Genomic DNA, 26,895 nt, shown 5'->3' on the forward strand with positions numbered 1-26,895 from the left:
AGACACCACCGTCCACCCATTTTCACGACCATCTCCCTTTCCCTCGTGCCACAAATCCAATCCATCATCCACCATGTGGCGTTCATCTCCTGAATACATCTCCAGCAAACCCATCTCTCTCTCCCACGTGTGTTAAGCTCCATGAAGCACTGGAATTGTCTGTTTCCGTTCATTACTATAACCCCATACTTATTAAACACATGACCTGGCACACGAGACACTCAGTAAACACATGCTGAATCAGAGAATAGGGGAGCAGACAAATCCTACTTTACAAATTGTAACACTGAGCTTCAGAGAAGAGAAGTGATTGGCCCACGGTCACCTAGGTGGACCAATCAGGACTTCGCCCAAGGGTGGCTCCAGCTCCCGCATTCCCCTCTGCTCTGGGCACAGGGTTGGTTCCGGTGTGTTCTTGCCCCACTGCCCGAGGCCCTCTGCCTTACCTGAGAGCACCGTGAAGACGGCCGCAAAGGCATTGAGCTTGAGCCCGTCGATGACATTGCTGGAGTGGAAGAGCTCGAGACACATGAGGCTGAAACCAACCACCAGCAGGAGGATGTAGAGCACCTCGGAGACGACCGACAGCCACAGGACCCCTGCACGGAGGAGGCAGGGAGGTCGTGAGATGGGCACGCACAGGGCGGACTCTCCCTGGGTTCGTTCCACCCCACGCCCTTGGGCTGGGGGATCAAGTCGTTTTAGAGAAGACCTCGGTTCTAGGGTGGGTCCTCATTAGGTAAGGCGGTCCTGGCCAGCCATCCTCCTCACCAGGACTGTACAGGAACCCCAGCCTAAGTCAGCTGGAGCGTGGCACTCTCAGGATGACAGTTACTGGTCCAGGGAGGCATGTGACCAATAAGCGGGTCCATTCAGATTGGAGGGAAGAACTCCCATCCTGTGGCTGGATGGGAGGCTCTCTTTCTCTTCTCATCTGTTACATGACTGCCACTGGGAGCCATCTCATGGCCCAGAGAGCACCTGCCTTAGAATGAAGCTGACACTGGTTGCTGAGCAGAGCAATGGAAAGATGACCTCATTGGGCCACGCAACCACCAGCCCCAAGAGCTTCCCTGTGGCTAAGCTGGCCGGTATGATGTTGTCTGTTACCTGCATCTATAAGCATCCCAACTGTTACACACATCATGCTTGCCCTCAGGGTACACCTACATTTTTATTTACCCTGTTCCCTACTCCACTTTTTTCTAGAAACCACCAATGCAATTCCCACAGCTTCAACCTTGTGGTTCTCTTGGGAGCTGCCATGTTCTGCTGTGGTCCCACCCCACTGGGCACAGCTAATTGATCCAATGTGATCACGTGACCTAGAATTGGCCAGTCAAGGCCCTTCTCCAGGAATCTGTGCTTGGAACCCACTGAAGTAGACAGGAAGAGAGGCCCAGATGGGAGTCCAGGCACTCTGCCAGTATGAGCGACTGGTTCCAGCTGTTCCTGAAGGCCAGCTGCACCCCATTCTGCCAGTGTTTTGGCTACCCAAACCTTCTTTTTATTCCCTAAGATAGCACAGCTCCCTCTTCCCCCAAATTGGTCCAAATTGGGTTACCATCATTTGTCACCTAATTTAGGGGGCATCTTCTACTTCTCCCATCCTACATTATTCTTCCTTCTTCCTACATGCTTTTTATTTGAAGAACCCCTTTCCTCTCTCAGTCTGTGCAGTTTAGTTGCATCAGATTCACACCCTGGCTCCATGACTCGTATCTGGCCAATCAGAACTCCGTGTCCTTCTGACTCTAGTCATTGGTTCAGGAATGAACCTCTCTATGCCTCAGTTTCTTAACCTATAAAATGGGGATAATAATAACTCCTATCTCATAGTACTGTGGTGCTGCGAGGATTCACACGGCAACGTAATGAGCTTGTGCTTAGCATATAGAAGAGCTCAGTTCACGTGCATCATTACCATTGTTGGATGGGAGGAACACGGTGGGGACTGGAAATGGAGCCGAGGGGTCCTTGAGTGAGGTCAAGTCTAGAGACAGACAAGAGGGAGAAATGACACTGTGGGAGCAGACACGATTTCTGAGAAAAAGGGTGGCGAGTAGGAGATGGAGCACATCATGTGACTTACCTTCCAAGCCACACTAACCATAGGTTTTGAGAAGGGACTATGGAGGGACCAGGCCTGGCCAGCCGGAGATGGACACATGACCCAAATCAGTTCAATGAGTCAGGCACAGGACTTTTGCTGAAACTATCGGGAAAGAAAATTCCTTTTTTCCACTGGGTTTGAGGCTGGGAAGATGGAAGGATGGAAGTGACTGCATCAAGTAGCAAGGGCCTTCCTGAGGGCAGAGCCAAGGCCAAGGAAGGCGGCACCAAGAGATGGAGGAAGACCGTGTCCTGTGACATTGAGCTCCCAGATCCAGCCGTGCCTAAAGCTGCCAGTCATCTGTTCTTTCAATCACATGAACCAAGAGGTCCTTGTCTTTGCCTAAGCCGGTTTGGGGTAGAACTTCTGTCTCTTACAACCAACAGTCTGGATCTTCAGTTTTTCTTTTCTCGGAAGCTGTCCTTCCCTACCTCTCTGCCTTTGCACAAGTTGTTCCTTCCACCTTAGTGCCCTAGGGACACCCGATATACACCATTCAGTGAAGGAAGCAAACAAACAGCAATGTCTGAGCCCCTATCTATTCCCTGATGAAGGATCCAGATTCTCAAACACCCACTATCATTCCTAATGCAACGGGGCTTTCAGAGCTTTGAAGAACTTTTTTCTTTTTTTTTTTTTTTTTGCTACAGAAATATCGCTTCTCCTGGGCAATCACTTGGATTTCTGTGAGAGAATAATGTGCTCTTGGCAGCCTGCATGTTGTTAAAACATCCCCTGGCACCGTACACTCGCAGCCTCTGAGGCCCTTCGCTGGCCCCAGGCCCACCGGGCAGCGAGGAGGAAGGTAGGAGGTGCAGGGTGAGCTGGGCCATGCAGGGGGGCGGCTGCCCTCAGGGAGGCCTGCTCTCCCTCCCAGCAGCCTTCACCTCCAGCTGCTGTTGCCCTGCGGGTGGGCGGAGCCTCACCAGGGTGAATTTGCAACAACTAGGCTCACAGCATCTGTCTGCAAGTTACAGCCCACCCCAGCCAAGGAAATTAACAACTATAGTAAGAAGCGGAATTGTTGCTGAGGTTATGCTAATAGCAGCAACAATGTCACAGTAAGGGCCAAGGGATATTAGGCGTTTATCACGTGCCAAGTCATACTGGACAACGTTAACGTTCCACCCAATGTCCCTGCACCTCTTTTTAGCGTTTCTGTCTGTGCAGGATTGTCTTTGGGAAACTGGACTACATCTTGCCCATATTCATTCAGAAAGTGCCTGGAAACTTATATTTTCCTCTCTGTTCTGTCGTCAACCAGTGGCCGACTGGGGTAGTCCTGCCCCATGGCTCTGGTGGAGACCACCCTGGGTGGTGACCCACACTGCAAAGCTCCCTCGGGGCCAAAACTGAAGCTGCCCTCTCTGGGCCCTGGCCTGACATCACCCCCTCCCTTGCCTTCCTCCCTTCCCCGCTCTGCTCCCCCCCCTTCCCTTACCATTCTCCTCCGGGGCAGTTCCTTTATAAATGACTTGCACATGGATCCTCAGCCCGGAGTCTGTTTCTAGGGACTCTGGCCTCAAACACCAGCATTCACATGCATGATCTCCCCCAATCTTCCTGACAGCTTTGCAAGGCAGCAATGCAGCACCCATATCACAGATGGGCAAACTGAGGTTCGGAGGGATTAAACCACTGGTCTACACAGCTGGACAGTGAGTGATATAGTCAATCTGGGTTCAAACTCAGGCCTCTCTGACTCCAGAAACCATCATGGGTAGGGAGGTTGTAACCTATCAGGATAGAATGGCCACTTTGAAGTCATTTCGGGGGAGTTGGGTTCCCTGGCGATGGCTCTCATCTACATGCACTCCAGCATCCCAAAGAATTTCTGCATCAGAATTATTGCAAGAAGATGGCCATGGAGTGGGATTATGGTGAGGGGGGGGTGGTTCTCAGTGATCCTGAGCCCAGCTGGCCACCAGGTGTGGTGGGGAAGGAGGTCGCAGGGAAGAGCAGATGGGTCTTGAGGATGCTGGTGACTCAGGCTGGGACCTGGGACCCTTTGCTGCAATGCTCGTACCTGGACAAAGTCTCTTCGAGCAACAAAACACAAAGAAACTATAAAGGACTAAAAATAATTGTGCGCATTGGCAGTTGGGGCAAATTATGATTATGGACAACAAGATACGAAAAGACAAAAACCCCAACTGCTACTTCTGAAGAGCCAGGAGCCAAAGCACAGTACTGCGCATGCCCCTGCACACAGCACCACCAAGGGCGTGGGCAGACCACCTAAGCCACGCCTCTGGCCCGACCCCTGGACCCGCCCCTACCCTCACCCCATATAAGGAACCAGCTGGCCCCCCCCCACCCCACCCCCACTCCAGGAGCCAGCGAGCAAGGGAAACTAACTGTTGCTTGTTTACGCTCCCTCTTGCTGTAGCAGGGATCCCGGTAAAGCCTTGCCTGAATTTCCTGTCTGGCCTCTTATCAATTTCTATTGATTAAGGAGGCCAAGAACCCCGGTTGGTAACACTGGGAACCAGGCTGGAAAAGATGGGTTTGACCCATGCTGCAGAGGCAGGTGCAGTCCTAAAGGGCTTAGCAAGGGAAAGACATGCAGGGAGGCTTGCTCTGGAAGGGGGCTGGCTGGAAGACCCGCTGGAGGTTTGGGCCGCGCTCCATGAAGAGATGGTGGTGGCCTGGGCCGTGGCAATGATGGGGGGTGAGGACAAGTGGGGAGCTTGATGACTCCAGAGGGGTGGGCTCAGTGGCCTGCTGACCCATGAATGCAATGGCAAAGTGGGGATGTGCAGGAGGCAGCTGGAGCTCAGACAGGGATGTGGGGACAGTGGCAAGACATGGGCACTCACTAAATGTTTGCCGTGATTGTTAAAGAGATGGATGCCCAAAAAAAGCATTTAGAGCAAAAGAGAAAAGGGTAAGAAGTAGAATCCACAGGAACATTAATACTCAAGGGGAGGGGTGGGGAGGGGCTGTGAAGGTGTAGTGACACTGTGGGTGTCCCACCCATCCCTGCCGACAGCACTTCAATGCACCTGCCACCTGCCAGCACCTCTCTGTCCCAGGGGTTGCCCTGGTCACCAGAGCCTACTCCCCACCTGCTGGGAGACTGACACCAGCCTGCCCTGCACCTCTGCAGCAGCCCTCAACCAATGCCTGATGTGAGCTGATGAATAAGTACAAATTATATCTGTGTTTCCCACTGTAATAGGGAAGAACAAATTTGACTCCATATTGGATTGGTTTCTTTTCCTTTAACCTTTATACTCTATTGCTTTTGCTACAAGTTAAGAATATCACCTATAGCCTGAAATATACAGGATGGCCCATTCTCAAGGTTCTGACCTTTATAGGTGTAACACTTTTCCATTCATATAGGGATAAAAAGTTGCAGGACAGAGAAGAACGTTTGTCTTGTTGGAGGTTTACAGGAACATCTTCACCTGACCTAGCTGGACAGTTGCAAGAACAAAGGATTCCGGCACCAAGAAGTTTGCAACAACAAACCACACCCCCTCCCCTTTCAGTATAAAAGTAGCTTGAATTCTAACTTGGGGAAGATGGTCCTTTGGGACACGAGTCCACCATCTTCTCAGTCTGCTGGCTTTCGGAATAAAGTCGCTATTCCTTGCCCCAGCAACTCTATCTATTGTCCTGCCATGCATGAGCAGTACAAGCTTGGACTCAGTAACACCACCACCAGGGGAGAGATGGTGTTAAGTGTGAAGAACCACAACATTAAATTGTCTGCATCAAAGAGTGAAAACGCTATTTGCTTTTCCATTATTTTTAAAATTCTTATCAGCCCGATCAAAAGAGTCTCGCTTGGCGATAATGTGTCCTTAACACTTTCCTAACACTTGTTAATTGTTTAAAACAACGAGAGGGCTCAGATCTTCGGCAGTTCCTAAGCAGACTTGCAGAACATTTTGACAGTTGCCTTCTGTGCTGGGGACTCTCCATCACCCCCATCCTCTCCCTCCCCTCCCAGGCCACAGCTCTCCACCCATCTCTGCCCTACTCTGGGCCCCAGGGGACTGACTCCTTAGAAGGTCATCCCCAGGCTCCCTGGCCCTCTGAGTCAGCAAGGGGGGGCACCAGCTGGAAATCGGCACATGGGAGGAGAGAGGTCAGCGTGCTTCTGCCCTGCTCCCTCTCTCTCTCTGTCCACTTCTCTGGCATCAGCTTCATCCTCTTGCCCATGACTACAGCTCCGTTGTCACGGCTGCTATTCTTACAGACCCCAGAACACTGTTCTTGCCCTTTTCTCCTTCCTGTCCAAGGCTGGTAACGGCTCCCCTCTGTCATCAGCCCTTGGGGGCCTCAGATTCTCTTAACCCTTTCCATGCCTCTGTTAGGAGTTCTTTCATCCAAGTGCCTTCATTTGAACCATTCGGGAGATTCTGTTTCCCGCAGAGAGCCTCCCTGGCACATCATTTTTTATGGCAAGGGATCCAATTAGAGGAGTGATCTTAGCCAGTGGTCCCAGAGTAGGCCCCGAATAGCAGCAGCAGCAGCACTTGGGAACTTGTGATGCAAATTCTTGGGCCTTACTGAATCCAGGAACTCTGAGAGTAGAACCCATCTGTGTCTTCTTTTAAAAAAAAATAAATTTATTTATTTATTTATTTTTGGCTGCTTTGGGTCTTTGTTGCTGTGCGTGGGCTTTCTCTAGTTGCAAGCGCGCAGGCTTCTCATTGTGGTGGCTTCTCTTGTTGCAGAGCTCGGGCTCTAGGCACGCGGGCTTCAGTAGTTGTGGCACGTGGGCCCAGTAGTTGTGGCTCGTGGGCTCTAGAGCGCAGGCTCAGTAGTTGTGGCGCACGGGCTTAGTTGCTCCGTGGCATGTGGGATCTTCCCGGACCAGGGATCGAACCCGTGTCCCCTGCATTGGCAGGCGGTTTCTTAACCACTGCACCACCAGGGAAGTCCCCCATCTGTGTCTTAGTGGGCCCTCCAGGTGATGCTGATACACATTCAAATTTGAGCATCACTGATCTGAAGTCCCCTTTCAAATGTATGTAGGAAAAAGAGAGTCGACTTGTGCGGGGGAGGGGATTGAGTCAATAAATGCTAGACGGTAGGTGTTGGTGTCTAGCCAACAGAGAGAAGGTATAATGGGAATAATGAAACAATCGGGAATCATCGCGTAGTGTCTAGTCTAAAATCAATGCCCACTATTAGTGTTATGGAATGCATGCACGTGTGAATAAAGGAAGCTGGGAAGGACAGTGGGCTGGCAGCCTCTGGGCAGGACCAGCGGGGAGCCTTGGTGACACCCGGAAAGGCTCAATAATCACAGAGATGATTGTTTCAAGTCTCTGAAACTTGCTGCTAATGGCTCAATTTGCAGCTGAGAACTGGTGACCTCCCGGGGCAGAAGAAATGAAATGATTTCTCATCAGGTGCGTGGCCTGTGGGGTGACAGCTAATCCTGTTAGCTGCACTTTTTGCCTTTTTAAAAAACATCTTCATGACGCCAGCTCTGACCCTCCACTGATGCAATTGATGGGTTTGCAAGAACCATTTCCCTTTTGCCCGGGAATCCCTCCCTTGCTAAGACACTTTCCAGGGCCAGCTCGTTGGCTGAGGGGAAAGTCACAGGCGGGAACCGTCTTGGATGTGTAACCTTGGCTGGAGGCCTTAACCTTTTGCCCTCTGTTTCCTCAACTGAAAAATGGGCATGATAGACTTGTGAGCATTAAATGAGATGACATCTTTAAGTCACACAAGCCTGACACTTGGAAAGTATTCAAGAGAGCTAAGTATTACTATCACCTCCTAATTAGTATAATTATTAGCAATTACAATAATTACAAGAGGCAGTGAGGCATAGGGGTGAAGAGCCAGACGTGGGCCAGGCCACCTAGATTGACACTAGCTCTGCCAGTTACTAGCTGGGAGACTGAGCAAGTGGTATCACACACTGTACCTGTTTTCTCGCTTATAAATTGGGGATCGATCTGGTACCCATTTATGGACTGTTGTGAGGATAAAGCAAGTTAATTGATAAGTGCTAAGGGCAGTGCCTGGCACATAGCAAGTGTTAACATAAGTGTTAGTTACTGTCACTATTATTGTTGTCATCGTTGTTATTCCCATGGGACGTAGCCAAGGAGTAGGCAGCCTGGAACAATTGCATCTCAGCCACCGGACAAATAAAACTCTTATGGCGGGGGGTGGGGGGGGCGGTGCACAGGGGGATTGTGGTAAAATCATATGAAATCCCAAGATGCAATGGCATTTTAAGAGAAAACATTTTTCCTCCCCAAATCCATCAGTTTAATATGTCAAATCAATAAGTCGTGGTGCAGTGGCCACTGGCTGTGGGCTCGGTGACACGTCCCCTGAAACCCAGCATGTTAAATCATGTAAATGGCGTGGGCCGGGACCTCTGAGGCTGGAAACAGCTCCATGATAGCTGCTGCTTGCGAAATGTCAATACTGGAAGCTCAGAGGCAGAGATGCACAGGGGATGGGAAGAGAAAGCCAGAGGCCTCGAAGAACCATGGAGAGGGACTTTGGGGGTCACCGAGCCCACAGCCCTCCATCTGCAGATGAGAAGTTAGCCCAGAGAGGAGTTAGGATGTGCCCCTGTCACAAAGCACGTTGGGGGCAGATTGGGGTAGGGGTGGATTTGCCACCTCCCAGGCTGCTCGATGTTGCATGATTGGGGTGACTCTATCACAGGCACTGGGATTGAGATTTTAGGGGAAAGGGGCTGCCTTGAACACGGTGGCCGCATCGCACGTCTGTAGCCCCGAGTTCCAGCCCTGATGCCGGGGGACCTCTGGAAGGGCCCCGTGTCTCCAGGGGCCTCAGTTTCCCTCCCGGTAAAACAAGTGGATTCTCAAACAAGCTGCCAACAGGCCGAAGCCAGTCCGCAAAAGTGTCTTGTTTGGCCCACACAGGATTTTAAAAATATCTGAATTCATTATCAACATTTAAAAATAGGAGACTTCGCATAAAAACCCAGATTTCTGGATTTGTTTGCAAAATGGGTGGATGCAGCAATATAAGACCCGCATCCCCATACAATGATGACTGTGAGGCTGAGCTGGGGCGGCCCCCCTCAAACAGGGCAGCCCAGACCCCAGCCAGCGCCCTTCACCCCTTCATGGTTCCTTCCTAGCACTCGTGAGCATTTGGGTTTACAGCCCCCCATACAATGCTGTCTAAGGTCATTTCTATCCCTGACACTCCGCAGCGATGCGACATTTTGAGACCCTGTATGGTCCTCCCTGATATTTACACGCGGGAGTGAAATACAAAGTCTCAGTTATCCAACTTCCTCAGGGATGGGGGGTTCTAGCAAACACCATGCTACCCCACACATGAGGGTACCAATTTTCCAAGAGTCAGATTCAAAGGAAAGGCATTCAGCTCTAAAAATATGCCCAGATTGATTTAACGGAGCCAAGAGCATGGGTCTGAACGCTATTTCCAAGCATCATGTTGCCCACCCCAGCCCTACATCCTGTTCATGAAGGCCTGAGAGGGCCGGTGAGTGGCCCGAGGTCACGACACTGGGAATCTTCCTTTCATGAGTCAGACAGAACCTTTTAGGCTTTGACTGGAGGTCATGGTGGAGACCCTAGGTGGCTGCTCTCGTGGATGTGCAAAAAACGTTGGGTAACAGAGAGCCTGGGAACGGAATGCCATTCAAACGCCCCTCAGCGCGTTGCTCTGGAAACACAGGGGCTGGCTGGGGCTGTTTTCTGTGTCAGTCACCATCTTTTCCAGAACTGTCCTTTTTTAGAGCCTCTCTACTCAAAGTAGACCCACTGACTCAAGGTCTACATTTTAACCAGATCCCCAGCTGAGCCGAACACACGTTCAAGTGTGAGGAGCACTGCTCTAGAGGATGAAGTTCATATGTTTTAATATGGGACCCGCATCCTTGACAAGCGGGTCCTAAGTAGCCCTGCCCACCTCAGCACTGGCTGCTTGCTGAACATTCCATGCCCTCCTGTGCCTCCAGCATGGCCCGGGCCCTTGGAGTGTTGTCCTCCTCTGGGGTCAGCTGAATAACGGCAAAGATACCCACGCCCTAATCTCCAGAACCTATGAGTATGTTACCTTATACGGCAGAAGGGACTTTGCAGACGTGATTATGATCTTGAGATGGGGACATTATCCTGGATTAATTGGATGGGCCCAATGTAATCACAAGAGTCCTTATAAGAGGGAAGCAAGAGGGTCTGAGTCAAGAACAGGAGATGTGACAATAGAAGCAGAGGTTGGAGTGATATGGGGCCACGAGCCAAGGAATGCAGCAGGCAGCCTCTAGAAACTGGAAAACGCAAGGAAACAGGTTCTCCCCTGGAGCCTCCAGAAAGGGATGACGACACTTTGATTTTAGCCCCGTAAGGCTCATTTCAGAATTCTGATCCCCAGAACTTTAAGATAATAAATCCAGGGACTTCTCTGGTGGTCGAGTGGTTAAGACTTCGCCTTCCAATGCAGGGAGTGCGGGTTCAATCCCTGGTCGAGGAGCTAAGATCCCACATGCCTCACGGCCAAAAAAACAAAACATAAAACAGAAGCGATATTGTGGCAAATTCAATAATGACTTTAAAAATGGTCCACATCAAAAAAATAAATAAAAATAAAAGAGAATAAATTGATGTTATTTTAAGCCATTAAAGTTTGTGCTAACTTGTTACTATAGCAATAAGAAACTAATACATCTTCTTTCTTTGTTCAAGATCACCTCTTCCAGGAAGCCTCTCCTGACTACCCTAGCCCCCACTGCGGCCCCCAGACAGACCTCAGCAAACAAGAAATCTTCTCCATCACTTCCAGGTAGATGCCTCGCTGAGATGGAGAGAGCCTGGACTTGGGGTCAAGCAGGTCTGGATTTGACCTTGGACCCTTACCTAACTTCTCTGAGCCTCAGTCTCTTTGGCTATAAAATGGAGTTAACACCACCAATCTCACACATTTTCTGGGCAAGTTAAATGAGATTGTGGCTGCAAACCCTCCCCCACCCCCCCAACAGTCCAGTTCCTGGCACATTGTTGGTCCTCAGTAAATGCTGTGTATCAAGCTGACAGGCTGGGCCCAGAGAAATGAGTCGTTCTCCGCTGAGCTCACAATTGATAAACGAGTTTATCACTGGAATGGATTTTGACAATGTCTTATTGCTCCCAGAGTTCCACAAGGTTCCAGTTCCTGTCAATTTAGAAATGACTCTGGCAGACATGCCCTTATAAACGCCTCTGTTGGAACCCTGGGACAGTCACTGAGCATTTGAGATGTGTCATGGTGACCTTGGCCTTCAGCATCAGGCTACAGTGATTTTTCTCTCTCTTTAGGACCCAGAAGCTGGCCTTGAAAATAATCTCTGGCCCACACAAGCCGGGGCCTGGGGAGGAGGCTGGGAGGGGGAGCGTGGTGGGAAGAATTTAGAAGTCCGAGGTTGAGTACTGGCCACTACACCCCACCCGGACCTCCCATCACTTGAGCAAGTCCTCTCATCGCTCTGGGCCTCCCCCTTCCCCATCTCTAAAATGGGGTTGCTATGTAGGCAAAGGAAGTAGGACGGGGTAGGTCAGAAGTTGCAAACTGGCCTGAAGACAAGGTTTTGAGATTTTTTTGCTGTGTTTCCTGGGTTGGTGTTTTGGTTTGGTTTGGTTCCTTCTCTTTCTTTGTCTCTCTGTCTTTCTGTCTCTGTCTCTCTGTCTCTGTCATTCTGTCTTTCTGTCTCTCTCTCTTGTTATATGTGGTATTTTTAAAATTTTGAATTAGCAAAATGAATTTGAAAAATGGGAAAATCACATGAAAATCTAGATTCTTTTGGAAATCTGGTTGACCAGGGCCACCTTCCTACAGGAAGACGATGGCTGGAGCCCGGTGGTGGCCGCTCCCTGCAGGCAGTTTCTCTCTAGTTTGCCAGAGCCCTCACCCTTCCCTATAATTTCCAGCCCTGGAGGCTGAGGGCTACAGCCCAGGGAATCACCCCCAAGTGCAGGCAGGTTCTTTTACAATGAGAGCTGGGAGAAAGTCGTTGGAGGGTGGGGAATGCCAGGCCGTGTGCAGCCAGGGGACAGAGATGGGCAGGGCCGGGGGAGGAGGTCGGCACGGGATGCTGGGAAAGGTACTGCATCAGAAGGGCCTCCCAGACACCAGCTGGTTCCTACTCCAGCTGCCACCTGCTGCCAGGTGGGAGGAGTAGTACCCTGAAGAACACAGCTTCAAAGTGTGAAGAAAGCGTTCACAGTGAACAAAGAATGGGGCTGGTCACTGCAGAGGCGGGGAAAGAAGGAAACGGTTATCTGCTGTGAGATGGTAGTGTGCCCAATGGTTAAGGGCATGGCCTGGGGAGCCAGACCACCTACAGGCAAATCTCATCTCTGCTAATCTCATCACTTGCTGTGTGGCCTTGGGCAAGTTACTTCACCTCTCTGAGCCTGTTTCCTCCTCCGCCTCAGAGGGTGGTTGTAAGAATTAAATGAGACATGTAAAGAGGCATAATCCAGGCTCAGCTCATGATAGGCCTCAATATATGCCAGCTATCCCCACTTAACAGATGAGAACATTGAGACTTGGAAAGAAGAAGAAAAAATTCATCTGTCTCAAGCCTGACAGAGCCAGGCCGAGTGGGTAGTGGGGAGGTACTGTCAACCGGGTGATCTGGATTCAACATTTGCCCAGGATGTCAAGAAGAAGCACAGTCTAGCCCTCTGCCTTTGGCCTCCCTGTGGCCCCCTTGCTCAATCAAGGGCATTCTGACTTGCCCTCCCCAATCCTGACCTCTAGAGTGTCCGTCTTCCCTTAAACTCACCTGAAAAACCATAGTCTCTGCACCAAACAAATTTCCCAAACCCAGACTCTGCAGAGGGCACTATGGGGAATGCAGAGGGGAACAGACTTGGATCCAGCCCTCTGGGAACCCCAAATTTAACCTGAGGGCTGAGATACACCCAATAATGACAACCACGTTATACATCACCTAAGGAGGGCAAAGCACCATGCTGGGGCCTTGGCAAAGAGAAGCTCATTTCAACCCACAACAACCCTATGACTTGGGTGCTATTATTTTCTCTGAGTTATAGACGAGAGGAAACTGGGCACAGAGAGCTTAACTACCGAGCCCAGGAATATAGCTAATAAGTGACAGAACTGGGATTCAAAGGCCAGCCAGCCCAGATCCCCCTGCCTACCAAGCCCAGCTGGCCTCAAGGTCTGGTGAGCCAGTGGAAAAAAGGGCACTTCCTGATAACAACCTCTGGGTGGCCTGCCTGGTCCCTTCCAACAAGCATTCAAAACAGCTGATACAGGCTCCATCTTACAAATGAGGAAACTGAGGCAGAGAGAAGGAGAGTGATTTGCCCAAGGCCCCACAGCATTGGCAAGGGGAGGAGTCACGAGTGGTGCCCAGCTCTGTCTGAGCCCCCTTCCAGCTCTCTGCAGGGGCTCTGCTCCTCTTCTGGGCCATGGACCCCTATGGCGTCTGATGAAGCCTAACAGTTTTCTCTGAAAAATGTTTTAAAATAAAACAAACATACAGGGTGGCAAAGGAAACCAATTATATTGAAATGGGGTTATCAAGACATTTTTAAAAATCAAATGTATAATATTAAACTACGTGCTTTTTTATTAATGCACAAAATAACAAGATCTAGTGCAAGTCTAATAACTTCGGTAACTTTGAAGGAGCAAGGAAGAAAGTGATATTTTCAAGACCTCTGCAAACCCTGTAATGTGTTATGAAATCTGTGATTCCAACTGGCGACAAAGTCCCAGGTGGGGCTAGGACTCCACATATCATGGAAAGAAATGCTTAACTGCCAGTTAGAAGCTAGTGAGAGTAAAGATGTAATATTTTGCCACCCAAGTTCTGGGATCCCCTGAATTCTGACCACTGACCCCTTGGGAATTTCCAGGTTAAACATTTCTGCCTGAAGCAGTTGTTCTCAAATATGTAAGTGCTTGCTAAAATGCAATTCCCAGGCTGGCCCTAGGGAAGCTGATGCTGCAGAGACGAGGAAGAGGCTGGCCTTTCCTCGTTGCAACCTTCTGGAGATTTCCCACTGCACTTGGAATAAACCCCAACTTCCTGCCCAGCTTTCAAGCCCCGCCCACAGATTGTCAAGCCTCTGCCTACCCTTTGATGCCTCCTCACCCACCGTGCTCCAGCCACCTCAGGGCCTTTGCACTTGCTGTGCCCTCTGTCTAGAATGCTCATCCCCCAGCGTTGCTTGGTTGACTGCTTCCCAGATCAGACACCACAGACCACTCCATCTAAATGAGCCACACACCCAACACACACAGTCACTTTCTATCCTTCACCCTGTTTTATTTTTCATTATTTGAAATGGTGTCTTCTCTTGGCTAACATGTGTGGTCTGTTCTCCATTCACAGTGAAAGTTCCACGCGGGCAGGGATTTTGTCAGACCGTTCAGCGCTGTCTCCTAGAACAGTATCTGGCACTGGCCCGGGAGACACTAAGTAAAAAGTTGTTAAATAAATAATTAAGAAAGGACACAAGCCAAGAGGGAAAGGAAGAGACGGCCAGACTCTCAGCTGCAAAGAAGCCAAGGGAAGAAACTGCTTCAAGAATAAGCCAGCTGCTGCTGTGAATGCCACCCAAAGGTCAGGAAAAAACGAGGACCAGGAGATGAGAAAAAGGCCATGGGCTTTGGAGATTTGAGCCCCTCTAGTGACATCTGCGGGGAGAGAGGCAGAGTCTTCAGAGGGGACGATGCCAAGGGGAATCTGACTTGAGGGGCTAGGGAAGGAGTGGGCGGTGAGGCTGGCGGTGCAGACCCCCTGGGTTTTGATGATGAGAACCGGCCGGCCCGGGGGAGGTTTGCTCAAGCTTCAGTGCAGACGGAGAGAGAAGGGGAGGCAGCCAGTTTGGAGGTTTGGTCATCTGGACTGGGTGGGTGCCCGAGTCATTCATTCAATTTCAGGGGGGAAGGGACAACCCCGGCAGAGCAGTCCAGGAGTCCAGGGGGAAAGAGCGGGGCTCTTGGGAGCCCTGACAGAGTGGATTCAAATCCCACCTCCTCCACGTACCAGCTGTGTGATTTGGGGCAAGTTATTTACATCCTGCTGGGCCTCAGTTTCCTTATCTGTAAAATGGAATGCCTACAATGCCCATTTCAAGGGTTGTAGCAGGAATTCAATGACCTACGTGGAAATAGAGCCTGGTACACAGTGAGCGCCCAGCAAATGCAATCTTCTATTTCCTAAATGCCGGCGCTGTGATGGAGCTGGAATGTCAGGATGCAAGGCCACTCTCAGGACACACCAGAGAGATGAGGAGAAAGACCAGCTAAGCACGGCTGGTCCACGCATGAGCCTGTAAGCAGGGGCTGTGGCCAGGCTGGGAAGTCCCAAGAGTGTCTGGAGGAGACGCTGCCTCCAATGGGACTTGAAGGACGAGAGGGGACCGGGAAGGGCAAAGGCCTGGAGGAGCAGGAGTTAGGACCACAGGGAACCTCAGGTGTGGCTGGACCACAGAGGCCGAGAGGTAAAGGGCTGGGGCTGGGCAGAGGAGGCCACTTTATCTCGAGGGCAACGGGGATCTAGCGTCCAAAAGTTCATGCTGGTGCCACGCAGAGAGGGGAGGGAGGAGTCGACGCTGACCTGTGGGGAGACCACTCTGGGTATCCAGAAGGCAATGGTGGATAGTGTGACCAAGGCAGCCACAGGGCTCACCCCTGAGGACTCCAGGGCGAGTTAATCTGATGCATGTCCCACTAGGACAAGTACCTGAGGTGGCCGCCAAACTCCCACCTGACACCATCAACCCTTGTTCCCCCAACTCCATCACGGCCGGCTAAGGGTCACAGATGGAGCCTATTCGTAGTGCGGGGGGGAGGGGACTTCAGCTGCTAAGACTTCATCCTGGGGGCTGTGGACAGAGAACAGCCTCAAAGCTGGAATGGGCCTCCGGGGCACCAACCCCTGCAGAGCAGGCCAGGAGTCCGGGACTCAGTGGACAGACTGCAGCTCCACCCTCCTCCCCAAGCTCCCATTTGGAAGTCCTGGCCCCAGGAGGGCCCAGCCAAGACACAGACCCTCCGAGGTCCTCCACGAAGCCAGTCTGAGATCCTCCAGTGGGCTCAGCATTCACTTGCCTGTTGCCTGTTGCCTGTCGCCTGTCGGGGGCAGCAGTACAGTAGCCTTTAACTCCCCCACACCTCCTGACCCCATTTCCTACCCTCTTCCCCCTTGCTCACTTCCTTCTAGTCCTACTGGCCTCCTTGCTGGTCCTTAAATACATCAGGCACACACCCGCCTCAGGGCCTTTGCACTTGCCTTTCCCTTCCCCTGGATCTCCCTCCCCTCCCCTAAGTTTTGCCCAAATGTTATTTCTTAGTGAGGTCTTCCCTGATCCCACTGTTTAAAACTGTCAACACCCCTCCCCAATATTCCCTGGCCCCTTCCCCATTTTATTTTTTTCTCTAGTACTTATCACCATTCAGCAGCCACAGGGATCTTTCTAGAATGTAAATGGAATCTCATTCTTTTAAGCCCTCCAATGCTCCAATGTTTTCCCATCACACTCAAAATAAAATCCAAGTTCCTTCCAGGACCCTAAATAATCTAGCCCTTGACCCCCCTTGTCGGGCCTGATCTCCCTTCCTCCTTGAGCCAAATGCACAAAACTCATTCCTACCTCAGGGCCTTCGCACATGCTTTTCCCTACCTTTGGCAGAAAACATGGGTGCAAGAAATGTCTTACTTTCTTCCTTAAGTAAAGGCACAAGCACAATAATAAATGGAACTGACACCCGGCTTCCATGTCAGGAAGACAAGAGGGCAACAGGATGGCAACTGCAGCCACCTGGAGGGCCCTACCCCAGCTAAAAGGAGAGGCTGGCTCAACTCAGCCAACTGGTGGGAGGGTGTAACCAGGGTTGCCAGATCTTCCAACTTTTCAAAAGCCAGGAATCCTGATTTTTTAATGTGAAATCTCCCCATTCTGAAACACCAGCAACAAATTCTAACATTTCCAAACACCACGTGAGTCAAACACAGATGAGCGGTGGCGGGGTCCTAGAACACTAGTATGCATCCTTCACAGAACTCAAAACCCAATCATAAGTGAGTCCTCTCCACTTCATTACTCAGATGGTAAAAATTCACCCCAGAGAGGGAAGAAGAATTGAACAAGGTCACACAGCAGCACACTGGACTCCAATCCAGGACTTCTGATTCTTAACAGACATGTCTTTAACTCCTACAATGCTAGACTCGACCACACAAAGGGGAAAATGCTAGTCAAGTTCATGTCAACACCTTTAAGGCATGCAAGGAATAAGGGAAAAAAAAATGCTTGTGGGCAGAAATCTTTTAGGACTTATCTGCAAAGGTGTAAGAAGGGCTATTCTAGCACAAAGGAAGGGCTTCTTCTATCTGAGTAGGACATTCATCATGGCGGGGGTTGGCGGAGTAATGCATGATTCCGCCTGAGTCTCCCTTGCACTTGGAATCTCTATTTTATTACCCTGGAGCCAGACAGCATCTTTTCTCTTGCACCCTCCCTCCACCACCCACCACCCCCCGCCCCCCGCCATCACCACCTTGGTCAAAAGGATCCTAGTTTTATCACTCTAGCAGAGATTCTAAAAATACCTAAACTTACCAACTTCAGGGCTTTATTCTCTCATCTGGGAGGCACCCACAAAGCTTTTGCCAATATAAATGGCATTTCCTTTGGTATTTTTAAAGATCAGAGAATCCAAGAGAATATGCAAGCTGGACGGGGCCTTTGAGATCACAGCTTCCAAATGCCTCATATTTCAGGCTTTAAAAAAAAAGGCAGGCGGGGGCAGATTTTAAAGAGGCCCAAAAGGTTAGGTTTTCAGATCATTCACAAAAGAAGAAACGAATGTAGTTAAAATTCTATGGAAAAATAGATTCAGCCTCATTAGTAGTAAAATTTAAATGAAAACATCCATGAAATAGCACTTCTAACCAGCATATTGAGCAAAGGTTTTTCAGGTAAGAGTTTCTGGCCAGAGATGTTAAGGGAAAGTGGGTTTCCCTTGCAGAACACTTCTTACTCAATAGCCACGTGATCCCCGGTGTTCCAGACCCCTTGCAGATAGGAAGGGCTGTGTGACTTGTCCTGGCCACTGTGCTCTGAGCAGAAACATGCATCACTTTTGAGGAAATGCATAGAAAAGCTGGCATGTGACCTCTGTAGCCCTCACCCCTGCTTACGGGGAGTGTGGGAGACCACAGGTTGAGATGTTGGTGTGTAGTCCAAGTCTGCTTCAGCCTGGGGCCCTCTGCACCTAGCTGTTCCTTCTGGAATGTTCTTTCCCCGTATCCTCACGTGGCTGACTCCTTTTCTCCATTCAGGTCTCAGCTCAGATGTCATCTCTTCAGACAGGATCCAGAAAGGTCCCAGTCTCTCCACCAATCCAACCTTCCTCTCCCCAAACCCTCCCCACTCTAACATCTTGTTCATCTTCCTAGCAGCCTTCCCATTTGAAATGATCATATCCTTGGCTCAGTCTCCTCATCTGTGAAATGGGCAGTTGGACTCAACAGTTCCTAAGGGCCCTTCCTCTGTGACATGACTTGTGGGACTCGTGGTAGGTACTGACCCCCACGCCCATCCCCCTCCCCCAACCCCACCCCGTTTCCACCACCTCTCCCGCTCCTGTGCCCTTGGCCATCCCAGCATCCCTTTTGGGAATAGAATCTGCTTTTCCCTCCAGGGACCACCGCTCCCCACTCCAGTCCCTGGAATGGGTGGGACAGACACCCCCCCCCCTCCCAGTTCCAGTGGGGCTGAGACTCAGGCCACAGTGATTGGTTCAGGGATGGGCACATGACTCAAAGCTGAGCCAATCAGAGTCAGCCCAGAGCTTTGCTGAAACATCCGGGAAGAAGGTGTTCCTCTTCCATGGTGGGTTGCTAAACCGGGGAAGATGGAAAGCTGGAGCTGTCCGGGGCATCTCTGCCACTACATAACCCGCTTGAGAATGAAGCTGACAGGAACACCAAGCTGAGAGACAGAAGCTGCTCCCTAGTGGACCCAGCTGTGCATTTTGAAGATCTACCCAACTGCTGGGTTACCTAGGCCGGCAAATTCTTCCTTTGGCTCAAGCCTGTTGCAATGAGTCGTCTGTCTCTTGCAAGCAAAACAGCCTTCAGCCTTCACTGGCCCTGTAAGAATGCCTGTCACAGCCCCCGGAATGTTTGCTTATTGGCCAGTGTCCCTTCAGGCTGTGAGCTCCCCGCAGCCCCCAGCAGGGCCTGTGGCCTCTCTGCCCCTCCACTGCCCTCCACAGCCCTGGCCAAGTGACCAGAGAAGACCGAAAGCTCAGTAGCTCTGAGTCCCTAACTGGGGAGCTGTTCTGCCAGTAGAGAAGCTTCAGACTGTGTGATCTGAGCAATTAACCTTTCTGCAGAGGCCAAGGCCAATTATAGCCCCGAGCCATCTGTGACATCTGTGTAACAGACCGAGTACCTCAGCCTGACTGCCTGGGTTTTTATAGGACAAAAGTAGCATAATCAATCTCTTCCATCCCCACCGCTCTTGCCGTGGTCCGAGCCTGTGTCCTTTCCCGTGGCTGCGGCAGCCGCCTCCCCACTTCCTGTCGGCCCCTCCAGTCATTCTCCACAAACTTGTCCCCAAGACAAGACAGACGACCTCTGCTGCCTCATCTGCAGCTACACCCCAGCTCTCCAATCCCCCAAACTCCCTGTGCGATAGATGGCAGACGTGGCCCCGATTCTTCACCCCTCCTTGGGTCTGTGTCCTCTGCGCTACCCCCCTGCTGGGACTTTGGGCTCCACCGCGTGACTTGCTTTGGCCAATGGGGTTCGAGTGGATGAGACACAAGCATAGGTGTGCCCTGTTGCTTGCACCTCTATTATTGCCACAAGGTCATGCCCGCGGCAAGAGGTAACTGACACATACGACACGTAACTCACATGTCATTACTTCGGCAAGAGATCGCTGACACATCTTCCAAGTCCCCCAGACACCTCCAGCCTTTGCAAGGGCTCTTCCATCTGCCTGGAAGACCTCCCCGTCCCTGCTCCGATCTGCCTGGCCAACTCCTACACATCCTTCAATACTCAGCTCAAGTGTCTCATCCAATGAAGACCTTCAGGAACTTCCTCCTCCTGTCCCACCCCAAGACAGTTCATTTCTTTGTGATCCTGCAACAGCCCTCTGTTAAAACAGGCTGGAGTCAGACAGTGTGGGTCAAGTCCTGGTGCCACCACTCACTAGCTCTGGGGGCTTTGGACCCATCATATCACCTTACTAAACCTCGGCTTCCTCACCTGAAAAACGAGATGATGATAACAGCACCCGCCTCATAGATAACCCACAGGAAGGGTTAAGCACCGTGTCTGGAGCACAGATTTCAGTGCACCATACACCTAGCTGTTATTCTTGTTACCATGGTGCTTATCACACCACAATGCAATTATCTGGCTCCCTCATCAAGGCATGAAGGCATTTGGGCTCTAGAAGTCAGGACCCACACCTTGTTCACCACCACCTGCCTGTGGCCTGGACCATAGAAAGATGGAAAAGGTAAAGCAACCCAACACCCACCATGACCCAGCTCTGGATAAGCTGGCACTGCTGATTCTCTAAAGAGGGCATTAACAGTCCCATTTCATTGCTAAGAAAACCAAGATGCAGAGAAGCAACATAACTTGCCCATGATCACAGAGCAATTAAGTGACGTACATGCCCCTCCTGTCCTGTCCATATTTGGGACAAAGATACATGTTGTGATATCCAAGAAAAGTGAATGGTTCTCTTTGGTATAAGTAATAATAATAGCTAATATTGTAAAGCATTTGCTATATTACTGGTGCTGTTCTAATCAACTGACTTATTTCAGCATATTTAATCTTTGCAGAAACCTCTCTGAGGTATGACTATGATTATCCCCATTTTACAGTCAAGGAAACTGAGGCACAGAAGGTTCATTGACTTGCTCAAGGTCACACAGCTAGTAAATCTCAGAGCTGGGATTTGAATAGGCTGCCTGGTGCCATGGAGCTTTCTAGGCTGACGGGCTCTCACGGAAGACAGGACCCAAGAGGTGGAGAGGGCACCCCAGCACCACTTCAACCTATGGCTACTGCCCTGTTCTGGGCTCAGCCTGGCCGCCCTGGCACCTCCTCCAGACTCAACCTCACCCCTACCTGAGCCCCACCAGCCTGTGAGTTCTGGCATTAGTCTTGTTGCCCCAGACTAGGAAATGAATACTAATGATCCCCAGTCTTCCCACCAGAGATGCCCAAACACACATACAGGTACACACACCTTGTCAACCTGCCTTACACAGTGGGAGCTTGCCTCTGTCTCCACCAAACACTCCAGTTCCCTGCGCAGAACCCCAGGCAAGGGCTGGGGCCCCAACAGTCTCTTTTGATACCGACCACTTCCTCCCCAGCAGCTGCCAGACCCTGCCACCCCCACCAGCCTGATCGGACTCTCTCAGAGTTTTTTGGCAGCCAGAATCAAGCCTGCCGTTTGCACAGCCCAGCACAGTCTGGCCCCTTTCCTCTCTAGCCTCACCTCCCTAACTCTCCTCTGTTCTCTCTTTACTCCAGGCACAATGGTCTCTTTGCTGCTTGGCTGTTCTTTGAACATACTGGGCATTCTCCTGCCTCAGGGCCTTTGCACCTGCTGTTCCTGATGCTTAGCACATTCTCCCCCCAACTCCCCCCCCAGATATCCTCATGGCTTGTTCCCCCACCTCCCTGTGATCTTTGCTCAGATGTTACCGTCACCTTCTCAGTGAGGTCTGCTCCGGCCACTCCATCTGAAACGCAAACACCCATTCGCTCCCCGTTCCCTCCTTTTTCTCCACACTTACCACCACCTAAGAAAACCATGTAATTGATGACTTACTTTTTGAATGTTTGTTTCTCTCTTCAAGAGGGTAAGCTCCATGGAGGCAGGGATTTTTATCCCTTTTTACACCACTGAACCCTTGTATCTTGACCAGTGCCTAACACAGAGTAGGCATTCAATATTTGTCAAATAAACAAATGATTCACTTGCCGGCTTTGAATTCAAGCTACAAACTGCTGACTACCTACTGTGGAGGTTCAGGCTGAGGCTTGGTTAGTTCCTACAAATCCTACAAGGGTCTGACAGCCACCACTGTCCCACTACCTGGCACCCAAGCTCCCAGCCTGCTGGGGGTCCAGGCCCAGCCACTGGACCACCAGGGAAGTCCCTCACTGCATTTTTATTATTGGTACTGTGAACTTATTTTCATAAATATTCTTTTGTATCTATTCCAATATTTAATGAAGTCAGGTGTTTTTAACAAGGAAAACAGGGACTTCCCTGGTGGTCCAGTGGTTAAGACTCAGCGCTTCCACTGCTGGGGGCACGGGTCATCGGGGAACTGAGATCCCACATGCCACATGGCATGGCTAAAAAAAAAACTAAAAAAAGGAAAACAATAACTAGGGAAGGCTAGAGCAAGGAGGGTTGGCAAACTATGGTCCATAGCGTGGCTTACATCTTGTTTTTACAAATAAAGTTTTATTGGAACACAGCCATGTCCATTTGTTTATGAGTTGTCTGTGGCTGCTTTCACACTACAATGGCAAGGTTGACTAACTGCAACAGAGACCACAGACCCACAAAGCCAATGTTTACTATCCAGATATTTGCTATCTGGCCACTTTGCAAAAAAAGTTTGCTGAACCCTAGGCTAGAGCCTTGAGCCAAACTCACACACTAAACTAATTATTTTAAATGTTTGTACTTATTTTTTTAATTTAGAAGTGATACATACTCATTGTGAAGAATTTGAAAAATATGGCAACATGAAAAAAATAGCAGTTTTCCACATAAGGTCAGCACCCAGCAATAACCATTAGGAAAATTGCGAGGTATTTCCTTCCTTTTTTTTATGCATCTGTTCATCCCCCACCCCCCACCCATAACCAGCAGCACGCTGATTATGCAATTTTGTACCCTGCTGCTTTCACTCAATATCATCTTAGAAGCATTTTTCTGTGTGGCTTAATTACATTCAATTTTTGCTATTATAAGTAATGATGCAATTAGTATCCTTGTACACACATTTTTGTTGACAATATGAAATATATAGTCATCCAAAATGAATTCTTCAAGGAATTCTTAATGATATGGAGACTGTCATGGCTGCATTATTTATACCAGCAAAGAGACTGGAAACAAGATGAATGGGCTGGCAGTAGGAGAATCATTATAGGAACTTGGTACATTATTGGATGGAATATTCTCTAGCTATGAAGTGTGAAGATCATAAGGAATGGAAAAATGGCTGTCTTTCAGAGCCTCAGTTTCCTCATCTACAACGTGGAGACAATACCTTGCAGAGTTGTTTTAGGAGGATTAAAGGAGATGATGCTTTGGAAGCATCTAGCACAAATGGTCTGCATCCTCTGTCCTAGAGCTATTATAATTTAAAATAATAATATATAAATGGGGAAAAGAGGATATAATCAGGCTGATAGGTCAGTCCTGCATCCTACCAGCTGCTAAATTTTTGAAGATCGCCCCTGGCTACACCCACACTTAAGTAAAAAATAACAAGCTTCTGGAAGGGGCCCCAGCAAAGTGGCAGGAGGCACTCTTCTGGCTCAACTTTGCAGCCCTGTGATGACTGTTTCCATATCATTTGTCGAAGGACTGATCACAAATGGGCTTTGATGAGAACATACCTGCAACCAAAAAAGGAGCAAATGGCTCTTGACTGCAGACAGAACTGAGCCGCTACTACGCAGGTATTGATCGGAGCTGAGGCAGATCCGAGCTGAGTGATGGGGTGATCCTCTCCCCCAGAGGATGTGTGTGCACACGCATGCACACACACAAGCACATCCAAGTTTGGTTTCCAAAACAGGAAGTAGGGAGGGAGGGATGGGATGGGGTCTGAACACGTGACCTGCTGCCCAGGAAGTCTGGTGATTTAGGGAGCGTTTGCCAGACTCCTATTTCAGTTAGGAAAAAAATATTTGAAAGCAAAGAAATCCATGAACAGCAGGAGGCCTTTTGGGGCTGTAAATAAAGATCGGGCATACAGGGCACGGTAGTGAGCAGACAAACCACAGGGGAGAGTCAACTGGCTTCCTGGGCTCATGGCCCCACCAGGCCTCGTTCACACCAGGAACATTTCCTGAGCACCTTCTATGTGCCAGGCACTGTTCAAAGCACTGGGGATGTAGCTGTTTCTTTCGAAACGATGAGTCGGCTCCCTTGAGGAGACTGAAAATAAACAAGCTTTAAGAAGTCAATGAATCTTGTAATAACCTATAATGGAAAAGAATCTGTAGCTGTACACCTGAAACTAACACAATATTGTAAATCAACTATAGTTCAATAAATAAAATTTTTTTAAATTAAAAATTAAAAAAAAGAAGTAAATGAGATCATTTCAGACAGTGCCAGCCAGAGCAGAGTGGCTGAAGGTACAGACTCTGGAGCCAGACGGCCTGGGTTCAAATCCTGGCTCTGACACTTGCTAGGTAGGGACATTGGGCAAGTCATTTAAGCTCTTTGTAGTGAATGCTACCTGTGCTCTGCCCACATCCCTGGCTGCCCTGACTGTGGACCACTAAATGTTCACGTGGCTTCACATTGCCCCCTTTTGCAGATGTCCTTGGCCAATTTACAGCAACCTCACCTGGAAGGTCATATTCATTCCCTCTAATTCTTGAGGCAGCCAATGAGGGGAAAAGGCCCGCCCCCTTTGTCTGAAGGTGGGACCAGCTCTGCGGTGCAATTCATGCTCCAAAACTCCCCGCGGGATCAGATTGAAGCCAGTCTCTCAGAGGCCACATCCTCGCTTAGCCCTTCTCTGCAGCATCTTGCTTCCTTCACCCCCCTTCTCCTGAAAATGCCTCTCTCAAAAACCTTGGGCACCAGAATACACATCTTAGGCTGTGTTTCTAGGGAACCTAGCTTAAGACACTCATTCTTATCAGTAAATGGAGGCTATCATGGCACTTCTCTCTGGGAATTGTTGTTGAAGACTAAATGAATCAATATATTTCTTTTCTTCCCCAAGCTTTATTGAGATATATAATAATAATATTTATTGACATATAACATTGTGTAAGTTTAAGATATACAATGTGATGATTTGATATATGTATATATTGTGAAATGATTACCACAATATGGTTAATATATTTTTAAGTGCTTAGGATAGCACATTACAAGTGCTATTTAAGCATTCATAATTATTAAAGAAAAAAATAAAATTGTTTAATGCAAAATAAGTGTCTAAGGGGCTACAGTAGTTAAAAGTGTCCAGGGAAAGTGTCTATGAGGAGGTGACATTTGAGCTAAGCTCTGAGTGATGGAAAGGAGTCAACTAAGTGAAGAGCTGGATGAAGAGAAATCCACACACAGCAAGTGCAAAGGCCCTGTGGTGGGAATAATGTTGCTTAGTGCTTTGTTCCTGTAACAGAAGGCCAGTGTGGCTGGAACCTCAGAGGGTTTTAAGTAAGGGTGTAGTCTAATTTGATTTACACTGCAGATCACTCTGGTTGATGAGTTAAGAATGGATTTGTTGGCTTAACAAGTACTTCCTGGTGGCTTGTTTTGTGCAAGGCAGTATAACAAGTATTTGGAAGGGTTCAAAGATGAACCTCACATCAAAGGGTTCATATCCAGAAGAGGCAGCGAGCCTTAGCATCAGGACTCTACAATCTAGAAAGTGCTGATAGAGAGGGGCAGGTGAAACCTGGGGGAGCCTAGGGGTGGAGAGCTGCTGGACCTTAAACAGTGACAGGAGTGTAGATGTGAAGAGAAAGAGAGGATGTTCCAAGCAGAGGGAACAGAATGAGCAAAGGCACAGAGGCGGGAAAGGAGGAGACGGTGGAGGGCAGTTTGAAAGTCCAATTAACCTAGCGCACAGGATACCTTAATCTGAAGCCAGAGAGAGAGAGTGGAGCCAGACTGTGGGAAATCTCGGATGCTGGGTGAGAACTTGAACATTCCTCCCAAGGCAGCGGAGAACTATTCACAAAGTTTTGAAGAGATGAATACTAAACCATCTGTTTTTTGCATATTGAAATATAAAATTTATAGAAGGCTTCTTTTAGTTGAAAGAGACAGAAAATACAACCCAAATAGGCTTAAACAGAAGAATCATTTATCAGCTGAAAAATATAAAGGCAGGTGTAGCTTCAGGCTCAACTGGATTCAGGACTCGGTTCTCTCTCTTTTGGCTCCACCTCCCACGTTGTGGCTTGGGTCTCTGGCTCTTTGCAGTAGCTCGAAAGCTTCTGCCAGCCCCCAGGCCAGCGGAGTGCTGGCAAGTCAGCTCTCAGGGAAAAGAACGTCCCTGATTTGTGGCAAATACTTCCACTGTGGCTGACTTCGAGCTACCAGTGTGACATCACTGAATGTCAAGTTGAGAAGAGGTGCAAAATGAGCTCTTAAGAACATGGGAAACAGCCCCAGCACACCTAGGCCTATATCCTAACACCTTCAAATCCACGGGCACAGTAGCCTTCCCCAGGGGTTGCAGCACATATTTCACTACATCTCATAACCTCTGTGTGGTCATGGGTCCACCACTTGACCCATTGCCATGATGAGGTGACTATCATGGTAGAGGCCTGGTTCTCGTAGCCTATCCTCAGCCCCAAAGCACACAGCCTGAGCACAGGAAGGGACTGGTGCCCAAGAAAAAAAACCAGAGTATGGTTACCAGAAGGAGGGATGCCGGGTGTGAGACAAACATAATAGATTGTTAGGTTCGAATGAGAAAATGGCCATGGAAACTCTTTGTAAAGTGGGAAGCCCTGTGTAAGTTTCCTAACTTGCTAGACATTTTTCTTCCTGGTCTGGTGCTCC

At 49.5% G+C, this 26,895-nt stretch overlaps 1 protein-coding gene across 5 annotated transcripts in view; it reads right to left on the bottom strand.

Annotated features, from left to right (window-relative positions):
- The window catches only part of GSG1L (GSG1 like), a 215,670-nt gene that overhangs the window by 79,526 nt on the left and 109,249 nt on the right, over positions 1-26,895 (bottom strand). For 4 of the 5 annotated variants that reach the window (XM_082429406.1, XM_082429402.1, XM_082429404.1 and 1 more), the window contains exon 3: positions 447-599. The exons of the other annotated variant lie outside the window; for it this stretch is intronic. In XM_082429406.1, coding sequence (XP_082285532.1) covers positions 447-599 — 153 coding nt within the window. The remainder of the gene's footprint in view (positions 1-446; positions 600-26,895) is intronic. 5 annotated transcript variants of the gene reach the window in all.

The sequence above is a fragment of the Balaenoptera physalus genome, assembly GCF_965194825.1.
Source record: "Balaenoptera physalus genome assembly, chromosome: 16".
Classification (NCBI taxonomy): domain Eukaryota; kingdom Metazoa; phylum Chordata; class Mammalia; order Artiodactyla; family Balaenopteridae; genus Balaenoptera; species Balaenoptera physalus.